Here is a 15722-nt window from a genome sequence, read left to right on the forward strand (position 1 = left end):
ACTTCGTAATTGCTTTAGCAATAGTGTAAATGAGTTGAGGTCCGTGAAAGTTTAAACGAGCTTAAGGTATACATGTTCGACCTTTACTGAAGATTGACCTATTTTCTTATTCAAATATATGTACTAACAATCAATTTAAATCCCTCCTTGGTATTAAGATAATCTTTTATATATAATTTATATACAATAAAGAAATTTCCGTATTTGTCTAAGCAAAGATCCCTTGTTAGCTTTTTTTTTATTAATAATTTACTTGAATGGAATTCGAACCAATAATAATTCAAACACTGACACAAAATTGAAACTTATACTATTATTATTTAAAGCAAAGAAAATATTAAATATTTTATATTCCATTTTACTGAAATATAATAATATTTTAAAAGCTCTCTAAATGGACGATCATATGATACAATGATAAAATACGCAAAGTGCTTATTCATTTTAACATAAAACTAACGTTTTAAAGCTTTTAAATTAAATCAGTTTCACCCTGTATCACATACAGCAGAATAGGCAGAGGGAACCTAGACTCCGTTCCCCACTTTCCTCCAAAGTTTTCGAGGCACTGTGTGTTGAGTGGTGGAACTCAACGCTGGACTTTTGCCGTTTTGCCCGAGCGAAGCAATCAAAATATTAATTTATATAAGAATTCATTTCCGCGAGTGAGGATCGAACCCACAACCAACGCGTTATAGTCCCAGCCTTGAGCGATGGAGGCGATGGAGAATTAAAGCTTTTAGTATCAAACATTTATCTAAATTGGACGCACATTATATATATTACTGGCGGCCCGACCGCGGCTTCGTCTGCGTGAACTACGTTATTATTAATTTCTGTCTCCATGAGTACCTACGTCCTATAAGTGACGACCATGCAAAATTTGATACTCCTAGCATTTGTAGTAACGAAGTTTCATACAAACTTTCAACCCCAAAAACAACCCCTTAGAAGTCGAATATAGCAAATTCCCGTCTTAGCGAGCACCTACGCCAGCAAAATTTGAGATTCCTAGCACATGTAGTTTCTGAGATTTCGTGATGAGTGAGTGAGATGAGTGAGACCTTTCGATTTTATATATATAGATAAAGATAATTAACTGTGACTGGCATTGAATGAATTTAGATCATTTTCATTTATTCGTTCTATAATGCCTGTAGGCAAAAGGCGGCGTTAAGTTTCGCTATTCAACACCTAATATCTCGAATTCGGGAGGAAAATCAAGAACGGCGTACGTTAATACTAAGATTATCTCAGCCTAACCTACTATGCGGAAAAAGTACGGAACTTAAAAATATAAGCAAATAAATATTTGATGTGATTTTTTTGTATTTCAAATGTAAACAAATGACAAGGTTAAATTAGCAAACTTTATGGAGACGCATTTGTCAGGTTTACTCGTACTACATAAGTTACAAAGCAAGAAACTTAGTTATTAGAACTTTTGAGTTTTCACTTAAAATGTTTCATACTATATTGTTTATATAAATGTAGTATACAACTACGTAATATATTACTATATATCTTTCCAATATAATTTTAACGTTAATTTAAATATTTTAAATTAAGTCAAATACAAGTATAAGCATTGAGCAATTCTTGTATATATCTGGATAGACAAAGAAGCCAAATAATATTGTATTTCAACTTTATTATAATTTTGATACGTGAAATCGTCTTATAAATCAATGGATAGCGACTGCATGTACAAAATAGTATGACTCATTGTCACGTTCCGCATGAGCCGAGCGTGCGAGCGAGAGAGCGATATATAGAGTGAGACACATAGAGAGGCCTAAGCGATCGGCTCGTGACGCATCTATATCTATATCTCCCTTATGTATGTAAGTTCAAATAAATATTAATTTATCGAAAAATTGTAATGTTGAATAAACTCTTTAGTGTATTAATAAAATAATAAATCAATTCAACTCATAAAAGTATGCATTTTTCATAAACGTTCGCTTATAACTAATCCATACCTATATTATAAATTCGAAAGTAACTCTGTCTGTCTGTCTGTCTGTCTTTTACGCAATCAGGGCCAAACCGCTAATTCTATTGTGATAAAATACACATATAGAGATACTTGAGGGTCTCGGGATGAACATAGGATACTTTTTTTTCTCATATTTGTAATATTTTCGATATATATGAATATATTAAAATACTTATAATTGACATGCAATTTATTCGGCCATGTTAATAACAACCGTCGTTGCTAAGCAACCATTTGCAAAGTTTGTTGTTAGAAAACGTCACCCATAATGACATGCGCATCTCTCTATTGAAAACTGAAAATAATTTCATAAATATATTTAATAAATATTCGTATAGTTCAAGCGGGCGTAGTCCCACTCGGGTCCACTATTTATCATATAAAATGATAACCAGCTAACAATATTACCTGGGGCAAACTGCATAAGAATGCGATAAGCCACGCGAACCACAGCATAGTTTTACTCCGGTTCCTAGCAATTGCTAATCGAAGAGGGTATAGAACAGCAAAAAATCTGAAACAAACAAAATTTTTAAGCTAATAATATAAAAAAAACTAAAATTAAATAATATTAAAAACGGAGAGTTAGGGTTCTATTTCCACTCGAGGAAATTAAATATTTAATATTTTTATTTCTTCGCTTTTCAAAGGTGTAAACTGAGGTAAAGCACAGCGTTGTGTTTTCCCATGCAATATGCAATGCCTCTAGAATTTGGCGTTAAGTGGAAAGCGTAGTGTCTTAGCACTAAGCTCCCTCGTTTTTACGGGATAAAAATTTTTATTAGTTACACAAGGTACTACCATTTTTAAGTTAAATGGCTTTTAAACATTATTCTATAAAAAGCTAATCTTATCAGAACACATGTTTATCTTGTTCTCTAAAGTTAAAAATATTTTGTAGAAAAAAAAAACAATTAAGTCCTTGGAATTCTTCAACGAATAATCTCTTATTCGTAACATGACACCAAGAGTAGGTAATTCTTATCTACAGTTCATCGTCCTCCATCATCCAAGTGGGTTTAGGACATCTAGATGTAGGTGTCCATTAACAACTACTGACTTTAATTAAATCTCTTAACTTAGTATTTCAACGTACTCTATGCTAGGAATCCGATTATGTCAGCCATTTTAGTTAGTTTGTGCTATTGTAGAACGTAGAAGGCCTTAAATGCTTTTATGGGATAGATAAAACTATTTGTTTTAGTTTGTTTCAAGATGTCGTCATTTTAGTAGTTAATAATTGTTTAGAGGAAAATGGAGTGTCTTAACACTAGGTTCCTAGGTTTTAGAGGAATTAATAACGGCCTCAAAATAGAAAAAGTAGAAATATAATAAAAAATCCATATTAGAAACAGTATTAGCTAAAAAATGTTTAAAGATAAAAACAAGGCGGTAAAAGAGCTTTTTACGTTATGTACATAAAGTATTGTCAAGTTTTTATCAAAAAAATGCCATTTTCGTTGTGTTTTCCATATATATTTTCATGAAATACAAAGACAAATTACTTTTGGGTTAACATGAAAATTCAATCAATCAAAAATGTGACATCCTAAATAATATGATGACAATATAACGTTTTCGAGTTGAACCTTTATAGTACTTGGAAAAGTGTTATAATAGCAAAAATGTGAATGTGAATATGTGTTCAAATTTAGGTCATAGAGTTATTAATGGGGTATATGGGGTATCGTGGCGCAGGGTGTGTGTGACTGTAGAGGCATCGCTTGTGGATTCGATTCTCACTCAAGGGAATAAAATAACAGAACGAAGGCGTGCCTTTATACTAGATTCCCTACAATAATAAAGAAAATAATTTCATATAGATGCTATTAAATCACGTCGACAATCCTAACATAAATGTGATTATTTTAAATTCTAATAAATGTACTACTTCTGTAATCTTATAATATCGTTTATGTCTCCTTTCCAATTGTTATTTCATTTTAAAATACTAAAATACTAAAAATAACAAGAAAATATTGTTTGACAATTTAATCATTGTTTGTCGTAGAAAACGTGAGCTACAAATGAGTTACAAAGGGTTCAAAATTTGAAAGAAATAATGAAATTTTATCATTTACTTTCTATTTCAAATTGAAATAAAACCGTCTGTGGTCTAAAGGCTTTGTTAGACACATGTTTATAATTCCATATCAGAATTCTGAGCAGCAAAGGATATCTTTTTTTAAGTTTCACTTACAAGTTTTTTAGCTTCTTTTTAGTAAACTGAGAACTTGTTAAAGTCAACATTTATAAAATTTGTGGTTGTCTCAAAACTAAGCTTTGTTCTTATATATATACTAGCGGCCCGCTCGCGGTTTCACCCGCGTGAACTATGTTATTAATAATTTCTGTCTCCATGACTACGTCCTAGTGACGTCTATGCAAAATTTGAGACTCCTAGCGTTTGTAGTAACGAAGTTTCATACAAATTTTTGACCCCAAAAACAACCCCTTAGAAATCGAATATTGCAAATTCCCGTCTTAGCGAGCACCTACGTCCTATAAGTAACTCCTATGCAAAATTTGAGATTCCTAGCACTTGTAGTTTCTGAGATTTCGTGATGAGTGAGTGACCTTTCGATTTTATATATATAGATAAAAAATTAAGTGTTTCTTTTATATTTTTTGTTTTTTTTTAATAATTCAATTATGAAGTAATAATAACAATTATATAAATTATGTTAATTTATTTCAGTTTTTCTTTTCTAAAGATTTCGGAAAAGATTATTCTGTTATTTTACAACCTTGTTATTTAAATAATGAAAAAAATTGATAATAAGTTAATAATTACAGTTTTTTAACATTTTTAAAGTGGTACTCTACACTTAAAAAATTTTTATTTCTTATATAGAATACGTATAAAAATTCATTAATAGATATCGGTTTTTGAAACCGTGCCTTTACCCTTCAAATAAATCACCGAAATAAAGTATATATTATGTATTTCTTTAATCACGCTGTATCCCGCAAATAGGTTATATCCCGTTCAGGCGGTCATATCCCGCAGATAAGCAGAACAAACCTGGGAACCTAGTCTTAAGTCACTTTAAGACACTTTCGTTGCCCATTTAAAAAGATTTTAATTACAATAGATAAGAGATATCCAAAAACGATAGTAATAGTAAAAGCTATCACTCACCTATCTAAAGATATGCATACTAGAACATTCGACGATAAATAAAGTCCAAAAGCTCGTAGAACTAGAAAGAATTTGCACGCCATATTTCCCGCCAACCACGCATTGGTTGTTCTCCAACCAATCTGAAACAATAAAAAAACATTGGTATAAAATATTTTTTTATTTAAATAGTTAATGTTATATAATTTTACGAATTCCATTTGTTTTACATTTAAAATATGTAAACATATATATCAAATATACGCGATTAATATAAGCAAAATATGTTAGACATAAACGAAACATTTACATAAGCGAAACATTAATATCTGGAAAATAATTCATTTCATACAGGAAAAAAACATATAAAAGCGTCATTTTACAGAAATATTGGTTTTTCACAGCAAAATTAATACTAAGAAACTCTATACTACCCACATTTAGCAAGCCATATTTTATTTTCAGCAAACCTAGATTCTAGGAATAGTATACATATGACCTAATTGGGGATTACAAACTAAAAATGTAACAAGTAAAAATATGAACTAAAATACATCTCATACAAGGACAATGAAAATTTTCACGGAAAGTAGAATAAATACACGAAAATTTTACCTTTTCAAAATAAATCTGTATAATTTTTCGCCAAGGGAATATAACGAACTAAAACCATTATTTCAGTCTACGTCCACAGAACATGTGAAATTTGAATATATTGTGACTAAATTCGTATAACTTTATGTGAATTGAAGCGGAAAATTATAAAGTAATTGAAAAAATGAAAAATTAAGAAAAATATTTTTTTATTTAGCTTTTTGTCCTAAAATGTAAGTACTTTTAAATTTAGGATTATTTGTGTTCATATATTTTTTTCAAGTAAGACTCGAAAAGATTCCATTTATTTATTTCTTTTTAAGGCTGTCACAAGCGTGTGACTGTAAGCGCGACGATTGTGGATTCGATTCCCACTCGAAGGAATTAATAGGTACCCCCAGCTATGTACTAAATTATAGGGAACACAGTGTAAAACTAAAATAATGTAACGAAAATCTCTCAATTTTTCTCTTTCTATGTATATTGACATATACTATGTTTAAATAGACGAGAGATATGTATGTACATAGATATATTAGCTCATACTGTAAACACATTCAAACCACTGCAATAGACGGTAAATTAATGTATTGGTTTGTATGACGTATTTAGCTTAATTGCGAATGGTAAGGTATATATAGTAAGGGTTTTTTTTATATATGTAATATTCATTCGTTATTTATCTTGTTAAATTAAGAAATTCAAAATATTGATTATCTAAGCCTTATCTTATTATTGTAATGTAATTTCAAGATTTAACATACTTATTAATATTTAGGATATAAACTTTGTATAATTTTAATGGTATTCAAGATGAGAGAGAATTTAATATTCCAATTGGTAAATTTATTTGTTTTTTTTAGTTTTCGAAGTGACCTCTTGTTATATTTGGCTATTAAATGTTGTTACTAGAAGTACGGGAGAAAAAAGAGTTTCAAAAAGAAAACACGGAATCCTTGAACCACTTTGTTGGCTGTCTGTCCGTCTGTCAAGGCCATTTATCTCCAATTTTCATAATCAAACACGTGCTAACTTTATAAAAATAGTGTTAAAGGGGAAAAAAAAAATTTATATATTTAATTTAAAAAATATATTTCTATTCAATTATTTTCTTTCTACCAAATAGAAAGGCAAAATGATATATCACCGAAATAACACCACCGTTTGTCTTACCTGGATCCGACTAAAATATCTTTGTTTACGATTTATTACTTCTGTGAAAGCCTTGCAACTAATGCTAGTTAATTAACCTAAAAATCCTAGGTTTAATTTTTAATTTAATACTTCTATGAAAGCCTTACAACTGTTTCTAGTTAATTAACATAAAAATCCTAGGTTAATAACGTTATTGTACTATTCAAAACCGCAATTTATATGAGAATTCAGGAGGATTTCAGTTCAGTTCAATATTAATTACGGTTGTAGCTTCTGTCGACTGACAATACTGATTTTTTTTCTATCATTTTCTTAACTTCACCCTGTATCACGCACATGGTATATAGGTAGGCAGAGGAAATATGAGAAACAAGTGTTAAGATACTCTTTTCCCCATTAAAATGACCATCGTAAGCAGAGCGAGGAAATGAAAAAAATAAATATTTCACTCCCCCGAGTGGGAATCGAACCCACAATCGTGTTTAAATCGCCTGATATTTTTATAATATTTCAAATCGCAAAGCGTCTGATATTTTTATAATATTTTAAATTGGAAATATTTATAGCTTATTTGATAGAAATGTATTTTAATTCAATTTAATTACTTATTATTTATGTCACCCAAATAGATTGAAGAAAGGGAGAACGGAGTGCTTAAACACTAGGTTTTCTATGCCTATTCTGGTATATGTAGGAAACAGACAAAATATCACATGACAAAAGAGTATTAAATATTGGACTTGTAAAGAAAACAAAAAAGATTTATCGAGGTTATCTATAATATAAACTCTTTCTATATCATTTGGAAGTGCTTCTCTAAGACATCATACTGAAACTGAAAATTTTTAATATTTAATTTCCTCGAGTGGGAATCGAATCTACAGCCTGTCTTGTTTAACACGATTGGGCCCCTATGATGGCCTCAATATAAAGTAATGTATCTACTGATGTATAATAAATTTAATATTCCAATATTCATTTGTAAGTCCCAAAGTTGTCCCAATCTTGACAATGTAAAAGACGTTAATTCCAGTAATATTTCAATGACAATAAAAAGTTAGATAAAAGAAAACCTACATTTAACTTTAATATCAGAAATTAAATAATTAACAATGTATACTTAACTAATTTAGAAAATATGCTACTTATTTTAATACAAAAATCTTATATAAAAACAAAATGAAATTGTGAAGAGTGACGTTTAAAAAATTTTGCAAGTTAATTAAAAAAGCAATATCTAGACTACAGAAGTGCGTCTGTGACAGCTAAAGACCGGTTTTGCAAATCAGCTTTTTCTTATTTGGAATCATTTTAATTAATTTTTTCAATAGAATAATAATATTTTTAAATAATATATATTTTTTAAAAATTATTTTTTTGTATCCCGCACATAGCAGGGTAGACAGAGGGAATCTAGAGTTGAAATACCCTTCCCCAGACACTTCATTTACCCATTTTGCAAATATTTGAGCCGGATTATGGTTGAGTAGCGGAACACAACGCCGGAATTTCCCTGGTCACCAGAGCAAGGAAATAAAAATATTAAATATTGCAATAGACATTTTATATGAATTATATATACAAAATTCTAACATAATTGTGCGTATGCTTTTGACAGATCCTCAAATTTCGGATATGTCACTTCGGTCGTTAGAAGTAAACCGTAACAATTCCTTTATTTAAAGAAAAATATACCTTGTATAAAATATTTTTTCCTCATATTTTATGCAGATAACATAAAAAAAGCATATTTCTATTCTTCTACTTTATTTTTTTATCCTATTGCATTATTTTGATATATCTAGCAAATATTTATTTACGTTTATATTTCTATTTCTCTGGTGGCGACGTAAAGTGGGGAATGGAGTGTTTAACACTAGGTTCCCTCTACCTATCCTGCTGTGTGCGGGATACAGCGTGAAACTGATCTAGGTATATTCAAGCTCCACATTTTATTATACATAGCACGATCCCAAGCAGAATGACCCTAATGCCAAGATAGAGTAATAATAATGATTAAGTGCCTTAATTTTTCGGATGAGCCCAAGAAAAATGTCTAATGAACGTTATATTCGGTATCTTTCCGTATAATTTTGCAATGGTTTATTAAATTCTATTTCATCTTGTACTAATTATATTATACAAGTGACCCGCCCGCGGCTTTGTCCTTTGGAACTACGCAATTATTTATTTACTAATCTGAATTACTTTCGTGTTATATAATGTCATTTTAAAGACAATATATATTATATATACATTGAAAAAATCTTTTGAGGCCAGTTATGGGGCAGGGGTAAAAGCGTGCGATTGTCAATGCGACAGGTTATGGGTTCGATTCCCACTCGAGGAAATGAAATATTTAATAATTTCATTTCTGCGCTATGGTTACGAGGCAAAGAGTAACGTTGAGTTCCTCGACAAGCAATACCTCCAAAATGCTTTCGTTCCTTTCATATTTCCTATTTTAATGGAAACAAAGTGAGTGCAATGTGTGAAATATAGCGTGAAGCTAAGAAAAAAGATTATATAGTCAATAGTTTATGTTTGACTTATCATATTTTAGACATCAAAGAACTTTTAAGAGCACTTACCAAGTCTAGACACTTTTTTAGTATTTAATTTCTCACATCGCACCCTAAGCTACCGGTCAATCTTCCGATTTGTCAAGATTAAAAGGGGAATATAAATAGTATGTTTAAAAATTATTCATTCAAAAGATAAATTTGATAAGTGGTTGTTCGATTCTCGCTCGGCGGAATTAAATAATTAATATTTTTGTTTCCTTTGTCTGGTAACAATGTTCCCAACTACTTTTGTTCTTGTACTTTTGTATTTGCTATGTACACCATATGATATTTTTTTATACTGAAATAAACCTTTATTAAAATTATATCTGTACATGGAACATAATTGCGAAAAAACTATTTAGGGGCGTGTAAAGTAACTAATAGAACATAGTTCTGAGATTTTTTTAAATTTTTCACGCACATCTATCTTCTCAACTACTGGACGTATTTGAATAAAACTTTTTTATTGTGTAGCTATAAGGCATAAACAGCAACTAGATTTGAAGATATTCACAACTGATGCAGAACCTTAGTGGTCCAGCAACGGTGGATTTATTTACCGATAGTGATAATAGAGTGACGTGACTCTCCCTTCACGTACTTTAGTCGCCTCTTAAGAAACCATGAGCACCAATATGCTCCTATTCTAAGCGGGAATCACATGGCAGCTTTTATGTTTAATAAAAAAATATCCTAGCCACTCTATCATCTAGGATAGAGAGGGTAGAAAAGTAATTCAATCCGTTCGTCCAATAAAATTGTATAACTAGAAAAAAAAACTAATGGAAATGGAACTCCAACAAAATCCAACAATTTCGCTTCTACAAACAAATATTTGCACTCAACTGAGTAACAATGGCTTTTTGGCGAACTTAATCTATATATATAAAAGGACTTGTCCTTACTGACTGAGTTAAGACGCACGCACAGCTTTAACCGCTGATGGTGGAAACGTGAAATTTGGACTGATGTTTAGTTTCGTAACCTGGACATCCACTAAGAAGGGATTTTGAAAAAATTTAGCCCTAATGGGGAGAAATAGGTGTTGAAAATTTATATAAAAAAAAATTAAATCCACACCGATTTTTATGACATTTGAAATTCAGACTCTTAAAAATAATTCAGTGAACACGTGTTTCATGGTTTACTAGAGTCCACCCCTAAGGGAGCAAATGAGCAGGCGAAGCTGCGCGCGTCCGCTAGTATACTAATATTAAGCAATGTCTCCTAAAATATTTCAAACAGTATCATAAAGACATATATTCCATAGAATCAAAGCTGATAAATACAAAGGAAATAATGTGAAATTACGTAACATCAAAGCATACAAATACGACGATGTGGTTTTGTGAACGTGATAAGTAATTAATGGAGTATGACAAAATTCGTAATGTGGTTGAAAGTACGTGTAACGTGATTTTATGAGGACTATTTTTTTTGTAGCTTCACGCTGTATCCCGCACACAATAAAGTAGGTAGAGAGAAGCTAGTGTTAAGACACTACGTTTTTCATTTTTCACCAAATTGTGGAGGCATTGCGTGTAGAGTGGCAGCAGTCAAAGATTCAATTTGCCTCGTTACTAGAGCGAAGTTGTATTCTAGCAGAGAAAAATTCATAAAATCTATATAATAGAAATATTTACTACAAAAATATTTTACTCAAATGTGACAACTTTCTTGCACCCACGTCACCTTATCCCTGATGGCTGATTTCTTCTTGTTTTTACGAATTTAAAATTAATAAAAAAAATGTTTAATTACTTTTAGTGTTGTCTATAACTTACTTTCAAGCTTAGTAATATAACTTTTTAAGTTAGGAAACTCTGCAAGTTTTATATAAAGTAACATTTTTTTACTAAAAATCTTCACTAAGTTTAAAAAACATAATTTTGTCTTATAAAGTTGAATTTAAAATGCATAAAACACTACGGCCATAGTAAGGAGAGACATTAACTTCACATCTTATTAAATCATTAATTTATTATTGTTCACAATTTCATAATAATAATAGACTTAAACTAAATCTTTCAAAATTTTAATAGAAATGGGTATTTTATTATAAATATAAAGTCTTTTATAGTTGCTACATTTCATTAAAAAAAGGATTCTGAGATCCATATCTATGAAAAGCTTATTTTCGATCAAATAATTTTTGTCACTACAATTATATTTCAGAAACCATTTCTACAGTGAAAAATACACTTTATATTTAAATTTAAAATTAGTTTGGTAATTGGAACCTACCGCATTACTATGTGTGCTTCTGTGAAACCGAGATTTGAAATATAAATACCTAAGTAATGTTTTTTGAAGTTATTTTAAGAGTTAATAACTTATTTTCAACTTCACGCTGTATGCATGTAGCGGGGTATAGGGAGGTAGGTAGAGGGAGCCTAGTGTTAGGATACTCCGTTCCCCACTTTCCACCGAATTCTGGAAGCATTGCGTGTTGAGTGGCGAAACTCAACGCGGTTTGCCCCGACACCAGAGCGAATAAATGAAAATATTAAACATTATATTTCCCCAAGTGGGAATCGAACCCATAACTCGTGCGTTGAGAGTTGCACGCCCAAAATTTAATATTATTAAATCTACTGAAACATAGTTTGAATTTTTCAAGCATAATCATCCCACAGGGCATGTTGTAACATCGACTTAAGTAATAATTTTGCAGCACCCACGCATGTGTATATTTTTTTAGGGCTTAGAGACTTTAGCTTTAGGGCTTAGAGGTCCATTTTCATGTTGAAAACATTAATTTTTATTTTCATACAAATATGAGACCATCGTGGTACAGCGGCACAGCTTGTGGCTCTAGTGCGGCCTCAATTCCGATTTGGGGTAATTAATTATTATTTGTATTACTTCGCTCTGAAAATTGAGCGGAAAGCAGAGAATTTGAATTGCCTTAACACTAAGGTTCCTCTGCCTATCTTACTACATACGAAAAAACAATATAAAGATGAGTAAAAAATTGTACAACATATTTAAATTAGTTCTATGTATATTTCCAAGTTTAATAATTTTACTTTCTAATCAAACTGTTTAAGTAAGTTTTTAAACGTTTTAATGAATCCAATATTTCTATATTTAGTCTAGTCTAGTTATTTTCTATCTTAGTTAGTAAATCGAATTATAATGTTATTTTCTAAGCAGACCACCGCTCTAATATGAAGGGACATTCCATAGACTTCACTTCTTATTAACGTCACTGCATTATTGCTGTTTATAGCAACTCTAAAATAATATTAAATCTTATTTTTTAATGACTGATTTATTTTACTTTGTTAAAATATCGCATTTAAAAGTAAACTTTCAAAAGTAAATTATGAAAGTATAAAATGAACTTCATGCTGTATCAGAGGAAACCTAGTGTTTTAACATTTCTTTCTCATTTTCCTCAGAATTCTGAAGATAGCGTGCTAAGTGAGAGTGGCGGAACGCAATGAAAATATTAAATATTTTATTTCTCCGAGTGGGAATTGAACCCATAATTGGTCGCGACAGCAGCCACGCTTGTGCCCCTGGGCCACGACTGTATTTATTCTATATAATCATATACGTTATAAAAAATAATTTTTAAATGATAATATGCGTGCGTGTTAATTTGTAACTTTTAAAAGATTTCGAGATAAACATTTAACTTCGGGTTGTTAATGTTAATGTATTTAAACCTGGATTTCTATTTAGTTATTGGATTTATCAAATTCTACAAGACTTTAAAATTAAAAGTATCAGAATCGAAATATACATTCTAAATAACATTTAAAAATATTTATGAGAGTCCTTAGGATCACGTGTCCACCTAATTTAGCGAGTTTATACGTCTATAGACTGCCTCGAAAAATTCCTGCGTTAAAATTTTATATTTTACGTATTAAAGAAGCCTCTGTTTACTACGTTAAAGGATTTAATAACAATATTTATTCCCCATTTGACAATTTAAGATGCTGTTTTTTTTATTACTATTTTTTTTATATTTTACTAATATCAATTGTCTTTGGTCTTTTTTTTGTATTTTTCCTATTTTTTTTATTAGACTCTGATTGTTTTATATACATTACAGCATTCCTATAGCAATAAACAAAAATAATTAAATAGACTAAAACTACTAACAAATAAAAAATTGTAACCATTCAAATTCACAAAAAAGTGTTAACATACAAATTAGCAAAAAATTATAAGAATATTAGAAAAGATGTGCTTACCTCGAGAGGAATTACAATAAAAATAACAATTAAATCAGCAACAACGAGATGTGTCATAAGAAGATTGACTCTTGACTTCCTCCTCCTCGACCTTACAAGTGACACAAACACACACACATTTCCAGCTGCACCCACCACAAATAAAGCACTGTACATCGCCACCACGAAACTCTGGTCGGGAGTAGGTATGGTGTCATTTTCAACAGTCATATTGGATTCGTCACTAAAATAATCCCAGAACTTCTGACCTACTGATATTTCAGATGTGTTATTATGCATTTTGCATTATTATTATTATTATTATTATTTGAGACATAGTTCACTTCACTTCATGTTTTTAAAATAAAAATAAGTTTAAAGTTTATAGATTTATAAATTTAAAAATATATATAGTTGTTTATTATTTTAAAATTATAAATGTATATTTGTTTTATCTATTAATTCAAAACTACGTTACTAAAATGCACTTCGTCTATATAGCAAAAAATATTTAAAAAAAACCTTGTTATATTAACTTTCAATCGATGTAGACACTCGTAAGTTACCGGTATATCCGTAGCGCCGCTACGAGACGAGCGTCGCGCGTAGCGTCTTAGCAAGCTCTGGCAAGCGTCGCGTCGTAGAGGGGCCAGAGCCAATGTTCATTTAGAACCAATTGTAAAAGTTTTAAAATGGTTCTATAGCCTATAGAAGGCTATAGAAATATGAATTTTAAAATGTTTTATATTATATTTTTCAATATTGCAATAAATATAATGTTATATATATGATGAGGCCATTGTAGCTCAGGATCACAAGGGTGTGACTATAACACGATGGTTGTAGGTTCGATCCCCACTCGAGGGAATTAATTATTATTTATTAATATTTTCAATTGTTTGCCCTGGCGCCAAATTCACACGTAACCCGCAATGCCTCAAAAAATGCAGCGAAAAGTGGGAAACGTAGTTTTAACACTAGGTTCCCTCTACCTACCCGCTGCGAGCGGGATACAGCTACAGATACGTGAAGCTATCTACAAATATAGTTATGATGACTCATATCATAATATCAGAAGCTTATAAATTATTCATTTTTAATGACATTGTTTGGTCGCCGCCTTCAATATACGGTGAGAATACTAGTAGCGCTTAATTGACTATAGTTTTGAGAAATTTCACAAAATCATAGTTGAAATTCCTTTGTGCTTCAAATTATAATACTGTATTAAATTGTAAAATTATAACTTGTACGAAATCAACATAGTTTACAAAAGGGGAATATAATGTGATGAAACTTTGCTAATTTTCGAGATATTGTGTGTTGAGTGGGAAAACTCAACGCCGCATTTACAACTTCTAGTTGGAGGAAATCCAAATAAATGTAAAATAGCTGCACGCTATAATAAAATTAACATTTTCCAATAGATCTAATGAATTATGTAATTCGAGCTTGTGAAATACGGAACTCATTCATGGTTGAAAAATATTGTAACAATTTTCTACCTCATCCATTCCAAGAACGTGAAGTGAGTGAAGATAATTTGTATCAAAGATTTTCTTTTCAATGTATAGGTACATATATGAATCTAATTGTATCCTAGACATAGCAAGGTAGGCAGAGGGAACCTGGTAACCTAGTGCTATTACAATCCATTCCGAACTTTCCGCCGAATCCTGGAGGTATTACGTGTTGAGTGGTGATTTAAATCCCATTTCAGGAAATGATGATTAATAAAATCAAAAATCAGCTTCACACTGCATCCCGCACACAGCAGGGTAGGTAGAGGAAACCTAAAGCTAAGAGGCTTCCCATTGAAAATATTAAATATATGTACGAGTAGGAATCGAACCTACAGCCTGTCGCGTTTCAGTCGCAAGCTTGTGTTGCCCTACGACTAGCCTTTATCTCTAAACTCCATCTTTAAACTTTTGCTACGAGATTATAGAGAAAAGTAGAAAAAGTTCAGCTACATTCTTTCAATAATATACATTAACTTTCAAAGGAAAAAGAGACAAAGCGGCTTATTATATATAATACTTGATGCCGAGCCGCTATGAAAAGTTTTAATTTATAAGAACACGGAACAAGACCTACAC

The 15722-nt window shown here is 30.9% G+C and overlaps 1 protein-coding gene across 1 annotated transcript in view; it reads right to left on the reverse strand.

The window, feature by feature from the left end:
* The window catches only part of LOC146539587 (adipokinetic hormone/corazonin-related peptide receptor variant I-like), a 40413-nt gene extending 26421 nt beyond the window's left edge, over positions 1-13992 (reverse strand). The window contains exons 1-3 of the mRNA XM_085208305.1: positions 13645-13992; positions 5142-5263; positions 2408-2513 (exon numbers count right to left, since the gene is read on the reverse strand). Of these exons, the coding sequence (XP_085064431.1) occupies positions 2408-2513; positions 5142-5263; positions 13645-13923 (507 nt within the window). The 5' untranslated portion in view covers positions 13924-13992. The remainder of the gene's footprint in view (positions 1-2407; positions 2514-5141; positions 5264-13644) is intronic.
* Positions 13993-15722: the final 1730 nt, after the last annotated feature.

The sequence above is a fragment of the Heliconius melpomene genome, chromosome 4 (assembly GCF_056956725.1).
Source record: "Heliconius melpomene rosina isolate 202511_hmr_F chromosome 4, ASM5695672v1, whole genome shotgun sequence".
Classification (NCBI taxonomy): domain Eukaryota; kingdom Metazoa; phylum Arthropoda; class Insecta; order Lepidoptera; family Nymphalidae; genus Heliconius; species Heliconius melpomene.